General features: G+C 40.2%; 1 protein-coding gene across 8 annotated transcripts in view; it reads left to right on the top strand.

The window, feature by feature from the left end:
* The window catches only part of SDCCAG8 (SHH signaling and ciliogenesis regulator SDCCAG8), a 232,566-nt gene that overhangs the window by 3,403 nt on the left and 212,412 nt on the right, over positions 1–16,751 (top strand). For all 8 annotated transcript variants that reach the window (XM_027610407.1, XM_027610401.2, XM_027610402.2 and 5 more), the window contains exons 2-4: positions 9,993–10,145; positions 10,858–10,943; positions 14,085–14,198. In XM_027610407.1, the coding sequence (XP_027466208.1) occupies positions 9,993–10,145; positions 10,858–10,943; positions 14,085–14,198 (353 nt within the window). The remainder of the gene's footprint in view (positions 1–9,992; positions 10,146–10,857; positions 10,944–14,084; positions 14,199–16,751) is intronic.

The following is a 16,751-nucleotide window of genomic DNA, read 5'->3' on the forward strand; positions in this document are numbered from 1 at the left end:
GTCTTGAAAATTGTGTAACTGTACAATCAGATAAAATGTAATTTGAAGTTCTTTTGTTTTATCTTGTTTTGGTTTTGTTGCTTTGTTTGGTTTTGTCTATCCTCCATTACTTCCCCAAAATGTTTTGCCTAGTTCATGTTTCAACAAAGGCTAATAAGTATTCTTGGTCTTTCCTCACATGTTATTCCTCTGGTTCCTAAATAACTGTATGTGTAATTATTATTAATATCCCTTCATTTATATTCAGCCAGGAAGGAGCCACATAAAAATGCAAAATGCTTTCACAGTTTTCTAAGCTAATTCCTCATTTTTATAGCTTTTCCTCGTTACTTTAAATGTAATTTTAAGTACTGTTATAGTATATTAAGAATTTGAAGGGGTTTTTTTCTTATTTTTATTTATTTTATTTTATTTTATTTTACTTTTTATTTATTTGTGAAAGAGAGAGAGAGTGAGCGCACAAGCAGGGGGAGCGCCAAGGAGCAAGGATCCTGATGTGGGACTAAATCCCAGGATCTCAGGATCAGGGCCTGAGCTGAAGCAGACACTTAACCAACAGAGCCATCCAGGTGTCCCAAGAATTTGAAGTTCTGATTTGAAAGGCAGAGTCAGAGGTGCTTTCTTTTATTTTTATTTTTTAAAGATTTATTTATTTGAGAGGTTGAGGAGGGGCAGAGGGAGAGGGGCAGAGAGAATCTCAAGCAGACTGTGCTGAGTGCAGAGCCCAACAAGGGGCTCGATCTCACCACCCTGAGATCATGACCTGAGCTGAAACCAAGAGGTGGAGGCTTAACCAACTGCACCATCCAGGCACCCATGCTTTCTTTCTTTTAAAACCTGAGTGGAATTCTTGTCTCTCCTTGACTCATGATCCTAGAGCAGCCATGGAAAGAGGGAGCTCATTGGCAGACTTCACACTCCCCTCTTTTCCTTTCCTTCCTTACACTTTCCAGATGTATTCACTCTTTATCCCCTCTAAGGGTATCTCTTGTTTTGAATTGTTTGTGCCCTCATTCTAAGAAATTAGAGCGATTTAGTGACTCTCCTTCAGAGTAAGCATTCTGACAGAAAAATAAGAAGGCTTCATTGCCCCACAAATCTATAATATTATTGCTTCACAGTAGATGATCTGAAAGATTCCAGTGTGGGGAAAACAGGTACCCTGGGAATCACGGAGTTGAATCTAGAAGTGGAAGAGACTTGGGAGGTCTCCTGGCAGGATGGCTAGGTGTTCGTTCTCTTTATAGTGAATGTAGGCAGCTGGCATTCAAGACCCACAAAATGGTTGAGAACTATATTGGGAACTGGGGAGAGTAGCACATACCCCTCCTCTCATTTAAATCCAACACATCATTGTACAAAGGCCACAAGGTATAAAATGAACTAGTATGTAGCCAAGAAAGGGCCAGAAAAACCAATGTAACAGGGAATCCAGGCTGTTTTAAGTTCTGTGCCCTGAATGTAGGAATATGATAATAGAAAGGAGAGAACCTGTTAGAAAAGCAGTGTCCCATTCTTAGTAACAGAATCATGTCTAGTTTATTGCTGCAGTGTTAGCAATAGGTACAGTTGCATCAACAACACTGTGTATGTGACTCGCCTGTTCACCTAGGTCCTAACCACCTTTGGGGGCGGCATAAAGAAAGATGGAACAAACATAGACTATGACAAGAATACATCATTATTTTCCATATGCATTTTGAACGCTAGTTCCTCTTTTTCTTTCAACATTTTGGTATTCTGGGCTCTCTCTAGAGCATAAGAGTATGGTGGAGTCAGAGCGGAGAATGTAGAACTAGGAGCCAGGCCACTAAAATCTGACTGTAGCTTTACTGATAACCATCCGTGTCACCTTAGGCAAGTCAGTAAACTATTCTTAGATTCTTGTTCCCTTGTCTGTAAAAGGAAAAGTTTGGGGGAGGTGACAGAATTACTGCCTTTAGGACCCAAGCAGGTGACAAAATCTGTGATGGAGTCTATGGAAGACACTAGGGAATGGTGAGGCTTATGGCCAAACTGAGCAGTTTATGCTTTCTTTAAAAACATTCCAATTTCTCGGGTACCTGGGTGGCTCAGTCAGTTAAGTGTCCAACTGTTGGTTTCGACTCAGGTCATGATCTCAGGGGTATGAGATTGAGCCCTGTGTTGGGCTCCACGCTCAGCTCAGAGTCGGCTTGAGATCCTCTCTCTCCCTCTCCCTGTGCCCCCCCCACGCACGTGTTCTCTCTCTCTCTCTCAAATAAACAAATAAAATAAATCTTTAAAAAAATAAAAAAATAAAAACATTCCAATTTCTTTCTTTTTCTTCTCCCTTTCTCACACACTTTGTTAGCAAAATACACCTGAGAACGTGGTTCCCCCTGCAGGCATTTCTCTCAGACTCCTGTGTCTCTAATATCCCTTCCACCAGCGCTGATTGGACCATGTGAATGCTAAAAGTTATGTTTCTATCTTATAAAAATGAGAGAAAAGAGTGGAACTAGGTCCATAGAAAGTGAAAGCTTGAATATGAGGGAAAAAAACATATACTTTGAGGGGTGATTGTTTCTTTGTAAATTGACCTAGTTTGAGAAAACCAAAGATAATATTGATATATTTTACTTATATGTGATTGACACATCTACCCAAATCCTACAGAGTGTTTTTGTTTTTTGGTTTTTGTTTTTTTTCCCTTCCAGGGAAGGGCTCACATCTGTAGAAGGCCTGCGTTAATCTTCCTTGCCAATACTTTAGTCACTGAGCTAGCCAGCAGTGATATCATCTGGACCTTTCATAAACAAGAGAACATGTGTGCATTTAAGTAAAGTTCTTTTTCTCAGTTTTACTTATCAAACTTCTATTTCTTCTTTTTGTTTTTGCTTTTCTTGTGTGTTTTCTGAATGTTTTTATATTCTTTGCCATGTACACTATATGTGCATAAACACATGCATGTGTGTGCACACACATACTCCACAGCTAGTGTTTGCTTATTGGTTGGTTTTACTATCAGCCTTACTGTGACCAAGACAGGCAACAATGTAATAAAGCCCCTGGAAGCATTCATTATGAAATGAGAAAATTATTTTGGTATCTCAGTGCAGACTGCAACAACTATATTCTCAGAATTAAAGAAATGGAATGGTTTGGCTATTAATAAATAAGGATTGGGAATGCAAATGAAATTTGTAAACAGCTGAGTTTTATTTTTTTGTTAATAAAATTTAGATTACATATATTCATTTTTTTTGTTTTATCCGCTGAAATGGCTTTTTTTAGTAGTTTTAACTATTATGACCATTTTTTAACCAGAATAACAAACGCTAGTAGATTCCCATTTTTCCTTCCCCACTACTGATGAGGTAAAATAGGCAAAGGACCAGACTTAGCAGCCAGAAAAGAAAAGCCAGTAAAAACTGATTTTATAAGTAAATAGTCATCCTTAGAATAATTTAGAACCAAAACAGTGGTTCAGTGTTATGAAACTGTAAGGGCATTTTCACATGTTCTTGGGCAGAAAAAGGGATTAGTTAATTCCAAGCTATTGAGATACTGAGAATAATTATATTTTCTCTTGGGATGTTTATAAATGTATGCTCTGATCACTTCCCCAGTACATGCTGAGGTTTTCCACCTTTTCACTTAGTGATACTCCTCTCAGGGTCAAAAGGTACAGAAAGTAGCTTGAAATGGGCTCATGCACTTGGCCAAAGCAATTTTGATGGGCGGGGTGGGGGAGCAGGGGGTGTTCTTCATCAAGACCCACTAGAATATTTATAGGGACGATCACCTAAGGTGGCTCTGAAAGATGGGCTTTGAAGGGTAACTATTGCTTCATGTGTTCGGCCTTGAAACAAGATGAAGCTAAATATGAATTTCAAGTTCTTGATTATAGCAGGTAAGAACACTTTCTCCTAACACCTGGATCAGAAGTGCCCCCTCATGGCAGTGATGGTCTTGGTTTGTGTGCTGTGGCTGACCAGCTCCCTGTCCTGCCCATTTTTCATTAAAAGGTGGCTGTAGTTAACAGTGTAGTAATGCGGGAAACCTCTCCTCAATTCTGAACATGGTTGATAATGCTGCTGTAAACATCGGGGAGCATGTACCCCTTCAAATCTGTATTTTTGTATCCTCTGGGTAAATACCAAGTAGTGCAATTGCCATAATTAAAGGTAGAGAACAAACTGAGGGTTGATGGAGGGAGGTGGGTGGGGGATGGACTAGAGAGGTGATGAGTATTAGGGAGGACACTCTGTCATGATGAGCACTGGATGGTGTATGTAAGTGATGAATCACTGAATTGTACTCCTGAAACCAGTATTGCACTGTATGTTAACTAACTAGAAATTAAATAAAAATTTGGAAAAAAACAAAACAAAAACATCCAGACCTGAACACTAGATAGAGGTGATGAGTATTAAGGAGGACACTCTGTCATGATGAGCACTGGATGTTGTATGTAAGTGATGAATCACTGAATTGTACTCCTGAAACCAGTATTGCACTGTACGTTAACTAACTAGAAATTAAATAAAAATTTGGAAAAAAAAAAAAAAAAAACATCCAAACCTGAACACTAGATATCCTGTTTTATTTATCTAAATCACTGGTTCTCAACCAGGGTTGATTTTTCCACCCAGGGGACATTTGGTAATGTACAGAGACATTTTCAGTTGTCACAACTGGTGGTGGGCGGGGGGGGTTGGTTTCTCCTGGCATCTAGCGAGGAAAGCTGCTAAACATGCACAACACAGCTCCTTACAATAAAGAACTCTTGGGTGCAAATGTCAAGAGTGCTAGGTTGGGAAACCGCGATCTAGAAGTAGCAAGGCCTTGCTCATCACCTTTGTTCTACAAGAATCATACTTGAGAGTAATTACAGTTACGGATACTGATTGTCCTGACTGGTGATTTTACCCATGTTCTGCCAGTCTGGCTAGGATTACTTCTTTATCAGTGGAAAGTGACGGGTGCATAAAGCCTTCCAGTTGGTGCCCAAAACATACCTGGTGTATCCTTCATAATGTATATAGCCCATCTCTTTGATTTGCCAGCATCCACACATCCTCAATGACCTTCCGGCCACTGCTTTCTTAAGAGGTTGACATTCTTGTTCAGATTATCTTTCACTCCTGGCGCCAACCTCTTTAGCACATTTTTTGGCTATTAGAGTCTTTTCTTTTATGATAGAATTTTTGTTTAGATTTTTTCGTTTCTGCACATTACTTTTAATCCCTTTTGCTGTTGTAGTTGTCATTTCCAAGGCTGGCTTTGTCTGACTTCAGATTAGACTGTTTTTATCTTGGTCGTCCTGGCTGTCAGTCCCCTAGTAAACAGCGACAGCAATCTTCTGAACTAGCTGAGGCCCAGTCAAGTGTGGACAGACATATCTCTTATCTTGCTGTGGTTTCATTTTCCTGCTTGTTTGCCCGGGTCTCAGCTTGTTTTAAGAACTGCAGTGCCTCTCTCGTCTCAGCCTAGCGTGGTATTGCATGGTTTCTCAGAGACAGCTGGGCGCTGCCTGGGGAGTGTTTCCCCCGCCCAGACACCGGGGTAATTCTTGTTCACATCTCCCATGCAGATGGAGAATGGAGACATGAATAATTCACGGTCCGTATATAAGTGATGATCCTACCTAGACTGGGACATATTTGTCTTTTGTTCAAAAACCCTTGGTGAAGAGAGGCCTGATGGTGACCTGGGAGAGAGAATGGGGAAGGGGGAGAACTGGACTACAAAAATGATTAAGACAGACTGAAATGGGCCAACAGTCAGCAGCTTGCTCACTTTTCGTGCTCATTGTACTGATTGATGTTCGGATAGTGGACCTCCAGAAATATTATTTACTTACCTTTATGTTCCTGTGATGCTTTGGGACTCAGAGGTCCTATTTGGGTTTGTAATGATAATTAAGTTTATTTTTAGGCCGTGGTTGGTGCTGGGGAGAAGAAATCAGGATGCATTGTGAACTACTCTTAGTGTGCTCTCTGGAGAGATAGGGGAAATGAGTATTCTTTCCGTCTCTTGGCTATGGATAGATAAAAGTTTGCCCACTCGCAGTGGGATAGGAAGTGATAACTAGAAACCTCCTGTCTAATCCGGTTTGTAGCAGATAATGGCATGTGGGGTGTAGTGTTCTCTGTAAGGACTGTAAGGCCTTCAGTTACAGTGGTTCCAGCTGAAGAGCAATAAGGTTTCATATGTTTTGAACCACCTAAGTTATTATTCCTCAGGATTAACTGTTTGTTACAGTGTATAATTATGTTGCTATGTATACACCTGAAGAGCATTTAGAGTGTTTTGAAATATACTATTGAAATGACTTAAAAATACCACTTACCTCCTTAGTTTTAGTTTTAGGACACAGTTCTTGCAAATTCCCTGTCTTCCTTTCTGATCCTAGTTAACTGAAGTCAGTGATTGCAAAAAACGCCCATATCTTGGGTATCACTTTTCCTCGGGATAGTTGTTGGTTTCAGTATCTCACTATTTCACATAACTGTTTTCATAGTGTAATTTTAACACGTAGTCTTTGAATGTCATAAATTCTAAAAGAGTAAAGAAGAATACTGAAAAAGGGGTTAAATGGGCTCATGAAACTCTACCATCATTGTAATCTGATAAAAGAACTCTACATATAGAGATCTTCAACTGTGAATTTTTTCCAGATTTCCTTTCTTTTTCCTAATATAGCTTATTAGCTTTTAGTCAAATTGGGTTTTAAATAAATAATTATCCTTTATCTTAGAAGTAAAATCATTTTGTAGCTCCACAGAGCATACTTTTAATGTTAGTCAAGCCCTCTATTTCCTTTTTAATGGATGTAATAAAGATAAGTGCTTTATTCGTAGATTTATGGGTGTAAATCTAAAGCTCTGTGAACTAAATTTCTTACCATGTAACACTTTGATTTTCCTTTTCCATTAACAAATCTCTTTAGAAAATACTAAGTTGTTGGAAAACTACTGCTACTTCTTATTTTGCTAAAACCCGGAATGTGTCTTATCTGGGTTTTTCTTAAACTCATGATGAGTAAAAACAAAACAAAACAAAAAAACACCAAACCACCCGAAAAAACAAAACTCATGATGAGTAAGAGGAGGCCACGCCTGGTTAGTACCCAGCTCCAAATGCCTGTCAGATAAAGGTCTGTGTGGAAATAGGGGTGTTGTGTAGAAAGAAATGTAGCGATAAAAATTCAGTGAGTCTCTTGTGTAGTTAGTAAAACAATTTCACTGTTGAACCCTGACCTGAAAGACTTGTTTTCTTTAGTTTAATCAAGAAATAAAAGGAGTTGCTCTAAGTGAACAACCTATGTCAGATATTTTGTAGCATAGAGTAGTATATTTTTTTCTACTGAGTTACAGTTACTTTTTCTGTTCTAAACTTTGAAATTAATGAGCTTGGAGAAAATAAAATCTGTTTCTCAAGGTCCTGTAGAATATATGTTTGTAAATATATTTTCATCCATGACTGGTAATGAAAAGATCATTCTTTTGTAGCTTTCTTAGGGTTCCCATATAGGTAGCAAAGATGAGGAGCTTTTCTCCTGAGGACACAAGAAGAAATAGACCTAAGTTGTCAAAGAAGAGCAAGAAGAGCAAGAATGTCATTGGCCATCATTGTTTTGAATTGTTCTTCTTAGGGAAAGTACCATTTCCTCCCCTCGAAGATCTTAAGTATTGTTTCAGTGGAGTCCATTTTGAAATAGATAATAGGGCACCTGGGTGTCTCAGTCACTTAGGTGTCTGCCTTCGGCTTAGGTAGTGATCTCAGGGTTCTGGGATCTAGCCCTGTGTCAGACTCCCTGCTCAGTGGGGAGTCTGCTTCTCCCTCTACCCCTGTACCCCCCTCCACTTGTGCGTGTGCACATTCTCTCTCTCTCAAATATGTAAATAAAATCTTGAAAAGGAAAAGAAATAGGGGCACCTGGGTGACTCATTCGGTTAAGCATCTGCCTTCAGCTCAGGTCATGATACCAGGGTCCTGGGATCTAGTCCTGCATGGGGCTCCCTGCCCAGCAGGGAGTCTGCTTCTCCCTCTGCCCCTCCCCCTGCTCAAGCACTCTGTCTCTCTCTCTCTCTGTCTCTCAGATAAATATATAAAATCTTTAAAAAAAAAGAAATTAAAAAAATAAATAGATAATAGATGTAGATGAATTTGCATGGGAATTCATCTTTTTCTAACATATATTTCCATCTTAGATATATGTAGGTGCTTGGTAAATTAATGAGTGAATTAAAAAATAACTTTCAAATACAGATGTCAAAATTTGAACAGCATGACTGAAATCTGGGCCCCCGCTCTAACGTGCAAGGAACAGTTTTTGTTATAGTTAGTTAATGTTTTCTAAATCGGAACCAGTAAATTTAATCCTAAGAGATTAGCAGAAACAACAAGTTTAAATGGAAAAAAATAAATGGACCTTAATTAATGAAATTACTGATTGATTGCCGGGCTCTCCGATTGTTAGACATGTAAAAATATCCATAAAGTAGGATAGAATTCTCAGTAATGCTATCACCAGTGTCATTAGTATAGTTCTGTTTTTAATGTAAGACTTGGATCCTTTGCTGAAAACGTTTTTGGGTATTTCACTGGATAATTATTTCAGTTCTCTGTTGCTGCATAACAAACCACTGTAAAGCCTGGTGGCTGACAGCAACAGCTAAAGGCATTTGGGTTGACTGGACGCAGCAGGACAGTTCTTCCTGTCTCTTTCATGCCTTTGTGGTGAGATGGCCTCGGGCCATCTGGACGCTCCTCTGGGCTGTCAGCGATGCTGGGCTTCTCTCCTTCCCCATGTGCTCTCAGGGCCTCTCCTTGCCACATGGCCCCTCCATGATCTCCCCAGCAGTGTAGGCAGGCTTCCTACTTAGTGGCTTAGGGATCATAAAAACAAGCATTCCAGGAGGGAGGAAGCAGAAGCTACCAGACATTTAAAAAATGAAGCCTGGGGGCGCCTGGGTGGTCAGTCAGTTAAGCTCCCTACTCTTGGTTTCCTCAGGTCATGATCTGGGGTCATGGAATTGAGCCCCGGGTGGGCTCCACACTCAGCGGGAAGTCTGCTTGTTCCTCTCCTTCCCCTGCTGCCCCTCCCCCTTCACGTGTGCACGGTGGGCACTTATGAGCACGTGTCCTCGCGCGCACGCTTGCGCTCTCTCTCTAGATAAATAAATAAATGTAAAAAAAAAAAAAAGAAACCTGGTCTGGCATGGTGTAACTTCTCCTGCATTCTCTTTGCAAGTTACCCAACTTAGTTTCAACTTAGGAGGGGACAAGGGTAGAGGCCGGGGGGGTTTTGGGGGGGCACTATTTGGAGACATGAACTACTATAGTATAATATACCTTAAGATACTTCATTTTAGGCTGTAGTGTTAAGTATGTACTAGTGAGTTTAAGCTTCAATTCTAGGGGTGGTGAGGTCCCCTAACCAAGAATCTCTACAAGTGTGTAGTCAGCCGGCAGGACATAGGAAGGACTACACTGCAGAGGCAGGCGCTATAAGCACTTCATTCAGCCCTTCCAGTCTTGATCAAAACTAGGCCAGGCGGTCGGCTGTCTCTCAGTTGAGGAGGGACATCTGGCTCACAGGGGCAAGTAGGCTTCCCTGGGCAGGAACTTGGTGTGGTGGAGTCCCTCTTGCTAGTTCTGCGCACCACCCCAGGATCTCAAGGAGGGGAAAGGGAGCCCTTTCTGGGGTGGGGTTAGTGTTTGGAGGGTGGGGTGGGGAGGAGCTATCCTATTCTATCCTCCTTGGCAGGAGAGCTGTAGATGATGAATATCCCCCACTGACGTGTCAGGGAACTTAGAGATCATCAGGTCTCACCTCTGACCCACGAACTTCATCTCTCTCTTCCTCGCACTGTCCTCAGCAAGCTAGAAACAAATCTCTGCTTTTTTCCATAAAGTATAAGACACATTTGGTTCTCCTTTAGGCACTGCCCTTTGGAGTAAGTGTCCACGTAGCCGTTCAGACTTCACAGGCCCTGATTTTCATCACATTGTTGTTGCAGAACGTGCGAATAGAAGCATTCACCAACTGCAGTGTGCACTGAGAGACGGTGATGTCAGAGTTGGAGAAGGTGCCCCGGATGCCACGTGTAGTACCGGTGTAGAAAATGAGGACTCTGGGATGGCTTGGCATGAACTGCAACACAGCCATGCTGGTGAGTGTGAATGGATGTCAGTCTGAATGACACACTGTGACTATTTTAAGCTCCTCCGTAGAGTAAGGACTCCAGGCTGGCCGCTGCTCTGCAGGTGGGATTTTCTTCCTGAAACAAATCAGCTGGTACAGTTCCCTTGCTGAATATTTTTCCTTTGACTTCGTGGTGCCTACAGGCTGAAGTCCAAAATCCTCTGTATGTCATAGCAATATTTTCTTCTTAAGATGGCTCCAAGCTACCTCTCCAGCCTCATCTTTCTGTCTTCCTCCCCACTATCCATCTTGCAAGCCACATTCTAGTCATAGCAACCTACTCGCCCGGCTTCTATGCTTATGCCATCCCTTCTAACTGGGATTTTTCTCATCCTTTTTTTTGCTTGGTAATCTTCTGTTCATCCTTCCCAGTGTTAACTCCTCTGTAATGTAAAAACAGCATGATTAGGTGCTTCCTCTTCTTATAGCACCGTGGATACCTGTAGATCTAGATGGGAACTTACTACATAGTTTTATATCTGTTAGTGTATCTCTCTTGGCTTTTAAGTGGTAGAGCTGAAAAGCTCTTGTTTGCCTTTGGATCCCCAGTCCATTGCACAGTTGTTGATGCATAAAACATGTTTACACTATGTTTGTTAGATGGATAGAAGCATGGATGGGTGATGATAAGCCATGGATCCATGGGAAGGCTAATGAAACCCATTGTGTTTGCTCTGCAGTCAATCAACTCGAAGCTTTGTTGCGCCAACAGGCAACTAAGGAAAGTGAGGTGTCTCCATCAAGAAGACGAAATGTGTCCCCTCTGGTGTGTATCAACATTTGCAACCTGAAAAGAGCATTGTCTTTCTATGTTTTTTTTTTTAAAGATTTTATTTAGAGAGAAAAAGCATGAATGGGCGGAGGGGGAAAGGGAGAAGGAGAGAGAATCTCAAGCAGACTCCACGCTCAGTGCAGAGTCTGACACGGGACTTGATCTCACAACCCTGAGATCATGACCTGAGCTGAAATCAAGAGTTGGACCCTTAACTGACTGAGCCACCCAGGCACCCCTCTAAGTATGGTTTAACTCTACAGTGTCATTTTAGTAGTATGTGTTCTCGACAGATTCTGAGCAGGACATTCTAATAGCATAAAGCGTTAAAAGAAATGATCTCCCGTCTGATTATTTTGGCTGAAGAAGACAGACTTCCATGGCAGAGGGAATCCTGAGTTTTAAATTTATCGTTCACTTGAAAAATGCAAGTGAGGAAACAGTTTGGAGAATTTACTTTGCAACTGTTAGCAAATAGAAAAGGAGCATTTCATGGAAAAGAATAGCTGTTTCTTTTTTTACGGAGGGTCACATCGATATCCTATCATTTTAGAATTCTACTTAATTATATTTCTAGCTGTCCTTTGTAATATTTATTTTGAATATCAAAGCCAAAGTATATAATCTTGTTCTGCATTTTAAAATACATGGTTACAAAAATGAACAATGTGGGAAGCTATACTTTATTTTCTTCTGAAGTTGTTTTTTATTGCCATTGCTTTGACAGAGTGAATTTGCCCAATTGAAGCGATGTGGTATGCTAAAGCCTGAGATAGATGTGAGGGGGGATAGGTATGAGGGAAGGATTTGGCCAGTTTAAATGATCAAAATAATGGTCTAGGCCTGAGGTCTATCTGGGCCTGTTACTTACTTTCTAGAAGGATATTATGCCTCACAATGTTTCTGTAATAATAAGATAAGAGTATATACTTAAAATTCTTTAGAAACTATGCAATCTGACACAAATCTAATGTGTCAGAGTAGCAGTAACTACCTTGCATTTTCAATGTGTGCGACAGTTGGATGCCAAGGCTCCATTGTAGAAACTGTGGAGACATGTCACTTTACTCACAGCTGAAATGTCGTAACTGTAACCCCCATATTAACACTTCACTCCAGCCTGACGCATACCTTCATGCTTAATTCCCACTTTAGAGACATGTACTGCAAACCCATATTCAATATTTATGGCTATCAATTATAATTTTAATACAACATTTCACCATTCAGTGAATATATTCCTGTTGAGACCTGGTTTCTAGAATGCTTTTTGGCACACAGTGGGTAGAGTACTTTCAAGACTAGTAGATGAAGTTGCTGTATCTGTTGAACGCTCAGACATGCTCATTAGCATTTTAAAGATACAACCAAGCAGTGATACTACAGAGGTGGTTGAATCTGGGTAGCAGGAGGAGGCTTACCAAGAGCATCAGTTCAGTATATGCAGTACATACCTTTACAAATCCCCCTCTACAGGTCTGTTTTATATGGAGCTATATGGAGGGATGCAACTTAGACTCTGAATGTATATAGCCCACATGAATGATTACCAGCCATATGATAATAAGCAGTGTTTCACAGTTTGAAACACTTTAGATGCACTTTCTTCTCTTTTTTTTTTAAGATTTTATATACTTACTTGAGAGAGAGAGAGTGAGCATGTGAGCAGGAGGAAGAGCAGTTGGGGATGGAGAGGGGAGGGGGAAAGAATCTGAAGCAGGCTCTGCATTCAGCATAGAGCCAGCCTTGGGGGCTTGATCTCACAACCCTGAGATCATGACTGAGCTGGAAACCAAGAGTCAGACGCTCAATGACTGAACCCACCCAGACCGCCCCTTGTTTGCACTTTCATAGCCATATGACATACCAGAAGCATGTGGCTCTATTGACAGTGAAACTGAGGCACTGTTGAGATGTAGAATATATCCACATCTTATTACTTATGTTTTTGAAATGTGGCTATCCGGACTATAATAAACCCTTCAAAATATATACAGGTGATTTCATTTTCCACTCAGTATTAGCTTGTGTTTTTTTTTTTTTTTTTACATAGACTGTCCTGTATATACCCACAGTAATATTTTATTCTTATTTGCCTATATTCTGGACCCATTTCTATTAATATAAAATTATTATAATTAATTGCTTTCTATTCACTGGAGAAAATCCATTGTATTTAAAGTTACTTTGGTTTTTAAATTTCTTAAATATGCCAAAAAACAAAACTCTACTTAATTATTCTGCCACGATCGCTGGTCCTTTGTTAGGAATTTCTAGCAGACTGAGAAACAGTGATCAGGTGTCTCATCTCGAGCTTTCTCTGGGTTTATTTCACTGGTTGACACTCATTCTCCCTTCCTGATTTCCTCTTTTCCTTAAAAAATATCATGGAATGATAAATGATTCTAGAAAGCACGTTATAATCATTTGAGGAGAAAGTAGGGTATACATTAGAGTCAATGCAGGAATGCTGCAGAGGTATCGAGAATTAACACTTTTTCTGAGGTCTATTCACCGACTCCTGGTGCAGGATAGCAGCCAGTTTCCTGAGGGGCCTGCTTTAGCACCCTAGGCTTGGCGGTTCCGTGCTCCAGACAAGCATAGTCTCAAATTGCCTAGGGTCAAAAATCAAAAACCACACTTTGCTAACGTACTCCTTTGTGGATAGAATTTTACCTCATGGACACACCTGGCAGCAAACCCTTGTCTAAATAAACCCTTCAGTAGGCAGCTGTTCTGCAATTTTAGCTAGCAGTGCTCCTGCATGATGGTTTCTTGAAGAGAGTTGTCCATTTATCTCCCCATTGCTGACTGGGGTGTCACATTTCCAGATGGCTCTGATAGGCAGTTCATCCCAAGCCAGTGAGACTACCCCAGCATTTTTCCATTAGCCACAAACTTTATAACCACTTTCACTTTCCATCTTTAAAAAAAAGATACTCATATCCCTGAATCTTATCTATCTGTGGAACTTATAGGATAGAGAAATAAACACTGTTGGCCACAATGTGATCTACCCTATGTTTATATGACATCAGTACTAAATTAAGTATGGAGGTGGTATGGTAGTATTACCTGATTCTTTGCTAAATCCAAACATGCTTAATTTGTTTTTGTTTTTGTTTTTTGCCCTAGAGGTCATCAGAGTATGAGGAAGCCAATATGCCTACTGTATACAATCTCGTTCCTATCATCAATGACCAGTCTCAATACATTCATCATTTAGAGGCAGAAGTCAAGTTCTGCAAAGTAAGTTTCTCATTAAAAATTTAACCGTAACTAAATTAAAGTTTCTATTAATGATACCTTATATGAAAACTTACTATTATTAGTCTTCATGTGTATTGCGATACATTGACAATTGTCATGTTTACATCTTTGAAAAGACTGATATGTTACAGGGGCTTCCCAGGCTGGGGAATGATATACTCCTGACCTTGCCATGTCTGATTGCTTCATTTCCCAGTGGACCATAACTGTGTCTATTTCGATAATATGCTCTCTTGTTTCAGAGTTTTTGCTTTCCACCACATGTTCTTTAGCCCTGCTGATGGGGAATGCTTTGGAATAGTAATACCAGTCACTCTCCCACACTTGTCAACCTAGTGAAGCTCTCCTATAGCAACCAGCGATTCTAAACTGCTGATGAAATCCACTCCATTGTCAGCGAAGGTTCTTACCTTAGCTTTGAATGAGAATGGCGCATGGGGGTACTGATAACAATGATCAAGAAACCAAATGTGTCTTCTGCAGCTTGTAACACCAGAGGCTCATAATGTTCAACTGTATGCAGTTTAGTAAGGTCCTTAATGCCATTGGGGCCTTTATGCCTCTCCCAACTATGTGCTTTAGTTTTCCTTCCTTTTTTTATCCAATATCAATGTATCATATTTTTTACATTTTGGTTCCTCTTTGAAGGTGCAAGACTTCAGAAACTTTTAGACATTTCATGGTTTTGATGTTTCCAAGAAGTTCCCGATCTTAGCATGTCGCTTTGTCTTTGTTCTTGGAGGATACAATCATTATTGCACAAGTTTTCTTGGATTACCAAAAAGGCTGAAATAATATCCTAGGATTGATTTCCTTAACAAGCTCCTGTTAATCTCTAAGATGCTATGGCTAAAACTTAAAAGACCTTGTAGGGGAGTTTTACCTCTACCCTCTTAGGGTTTTTGGCTGTGACTTGTAATTAAATTAACATAAAACAGGGGCGCCTGGGTGGCTCAGTCGTTGAGCGTCTCTGCCTTCGGTTCAGGTCATGGTCCCAGGGTCCTGGGATCGAGCCCCGCGTCGGGCTCCCTGCTCCGCGGGGAGCCTGCTTCTCCCTCCCCCTCTGCCTGCCGCTGTGCCTGCTTGTGCTCTCTCTCTATCTCTCCGTCAAATAAATAAATAAAATCTTTAAAAAAAATTAACATAACACAGATGAACAGGATGAAAATATACACATTTATTTGGTTATGTTATTACTGAAGTATAATTGATAATATTATATTAATTTTAGGTGTACAACATATTGATTGAACAATTCTATATATTATTCAGTGTTCACCACCATAAGTGTAGTTACCATCTGTCAGAATACATGTTATTGCAATATTATTGACTATATTACCTGTCTGTACTTTTCATCTTTGTGATTTATTCACTTTATAACTGAAAGTTTGTACCCCTTAATCCCCTTTATCTAGTCCACCCATCTCCCTCCCCACCTCCCCTCTGACAACCACTAGTTCTCCATATTTGAGTCCTTGTTCTTTTATTTTGTTTGTTTAGACTCCACATATAAGTGAAATCGTATGGTGTTTGTCTCCCTCTATCTGATTTGTTTCACTTAGCATGGTACCCTTTAGGTCCACCCATGTTGTCACAAATGCAAGATCTCATTCTTTTTTATGGGTGAGTAATACTCTATTCCATATATATATGTATATATGTATATGTACACACACACACACACACACACACACACACACATCTTCTTTATCCATTCAAATAGTGCATATTTGGTTGCTTCCATATCTGTAAATCCGTAAATACTGCTGCAGTAAACGGAGAGGTGCATAGATCTTTTTGGATTTGTGTCAGTTTGGAGGGTAGATACCCAATAGTGAAATTACTGGATCATATGGTATTTCTGTTTTTAAATTTTTTGAGGAATCTCCATACTGTTTTCCACAGTAGCTGCACCAATTTATATTCCCACCAACAGTGCATGAGGATTGCCTTTTTACCCCATCCCCATCAACACTTGTTAATGCTTATCTTTTTGATACTAGCCATTCTAACTGGTATGAGGTGATATCTCATTGTAGTTTTTATTTTTTTCCCCCTGATGGTTACTAATGTTGAGCATCATTTCATGTGTCTGTTGGCCATGTGTATGTCTTCTTTGGAAAAATGTCTGTTCAGGTCCTCTGCCTATTTTTTTTTAATTTTATTATGTTAATCACCATACATTACATCATTAGTTTTTGATGTAGTGTTCCATGATTCACTGTTTGCGTATAACACCCAGTGCTCCATTCAACACGTATCTTCTTTAATACCCATCACCAGACTAACCCATCCCCCCACCCTCCTCCCCTCTAGAACCCCCAGTTTGTTTCTCAGAGTCCATAGTCTCTCATGGTTTGTCTCCCCTCCGATTTCCCCCTTCACTTTTCCCTTCCTACTATTTCCTTTTTTTTTTAAACATATAATGTATTATTTGTTTCAGAGGTACAGGTCTGTGATTCAACAGTCTTACACAATTCACAGCACTCACCATTGCACATACCCTCCCTGGTGTCTATCACCCAGCCA

This window comes from Zalophus californianus, chromosome 10, assembly GCF_009762305.2.
Source record: "Zalophus californianus isolate mZalCal1 chromosome 10, mZalCal1.pri.v2, whole genome shotgun sequence".
NCBI lineage: Eukaryota > Metazoa > Chordata > Mammalia > Carnivora > Otariidae > Zalophus > Zalophus californianus.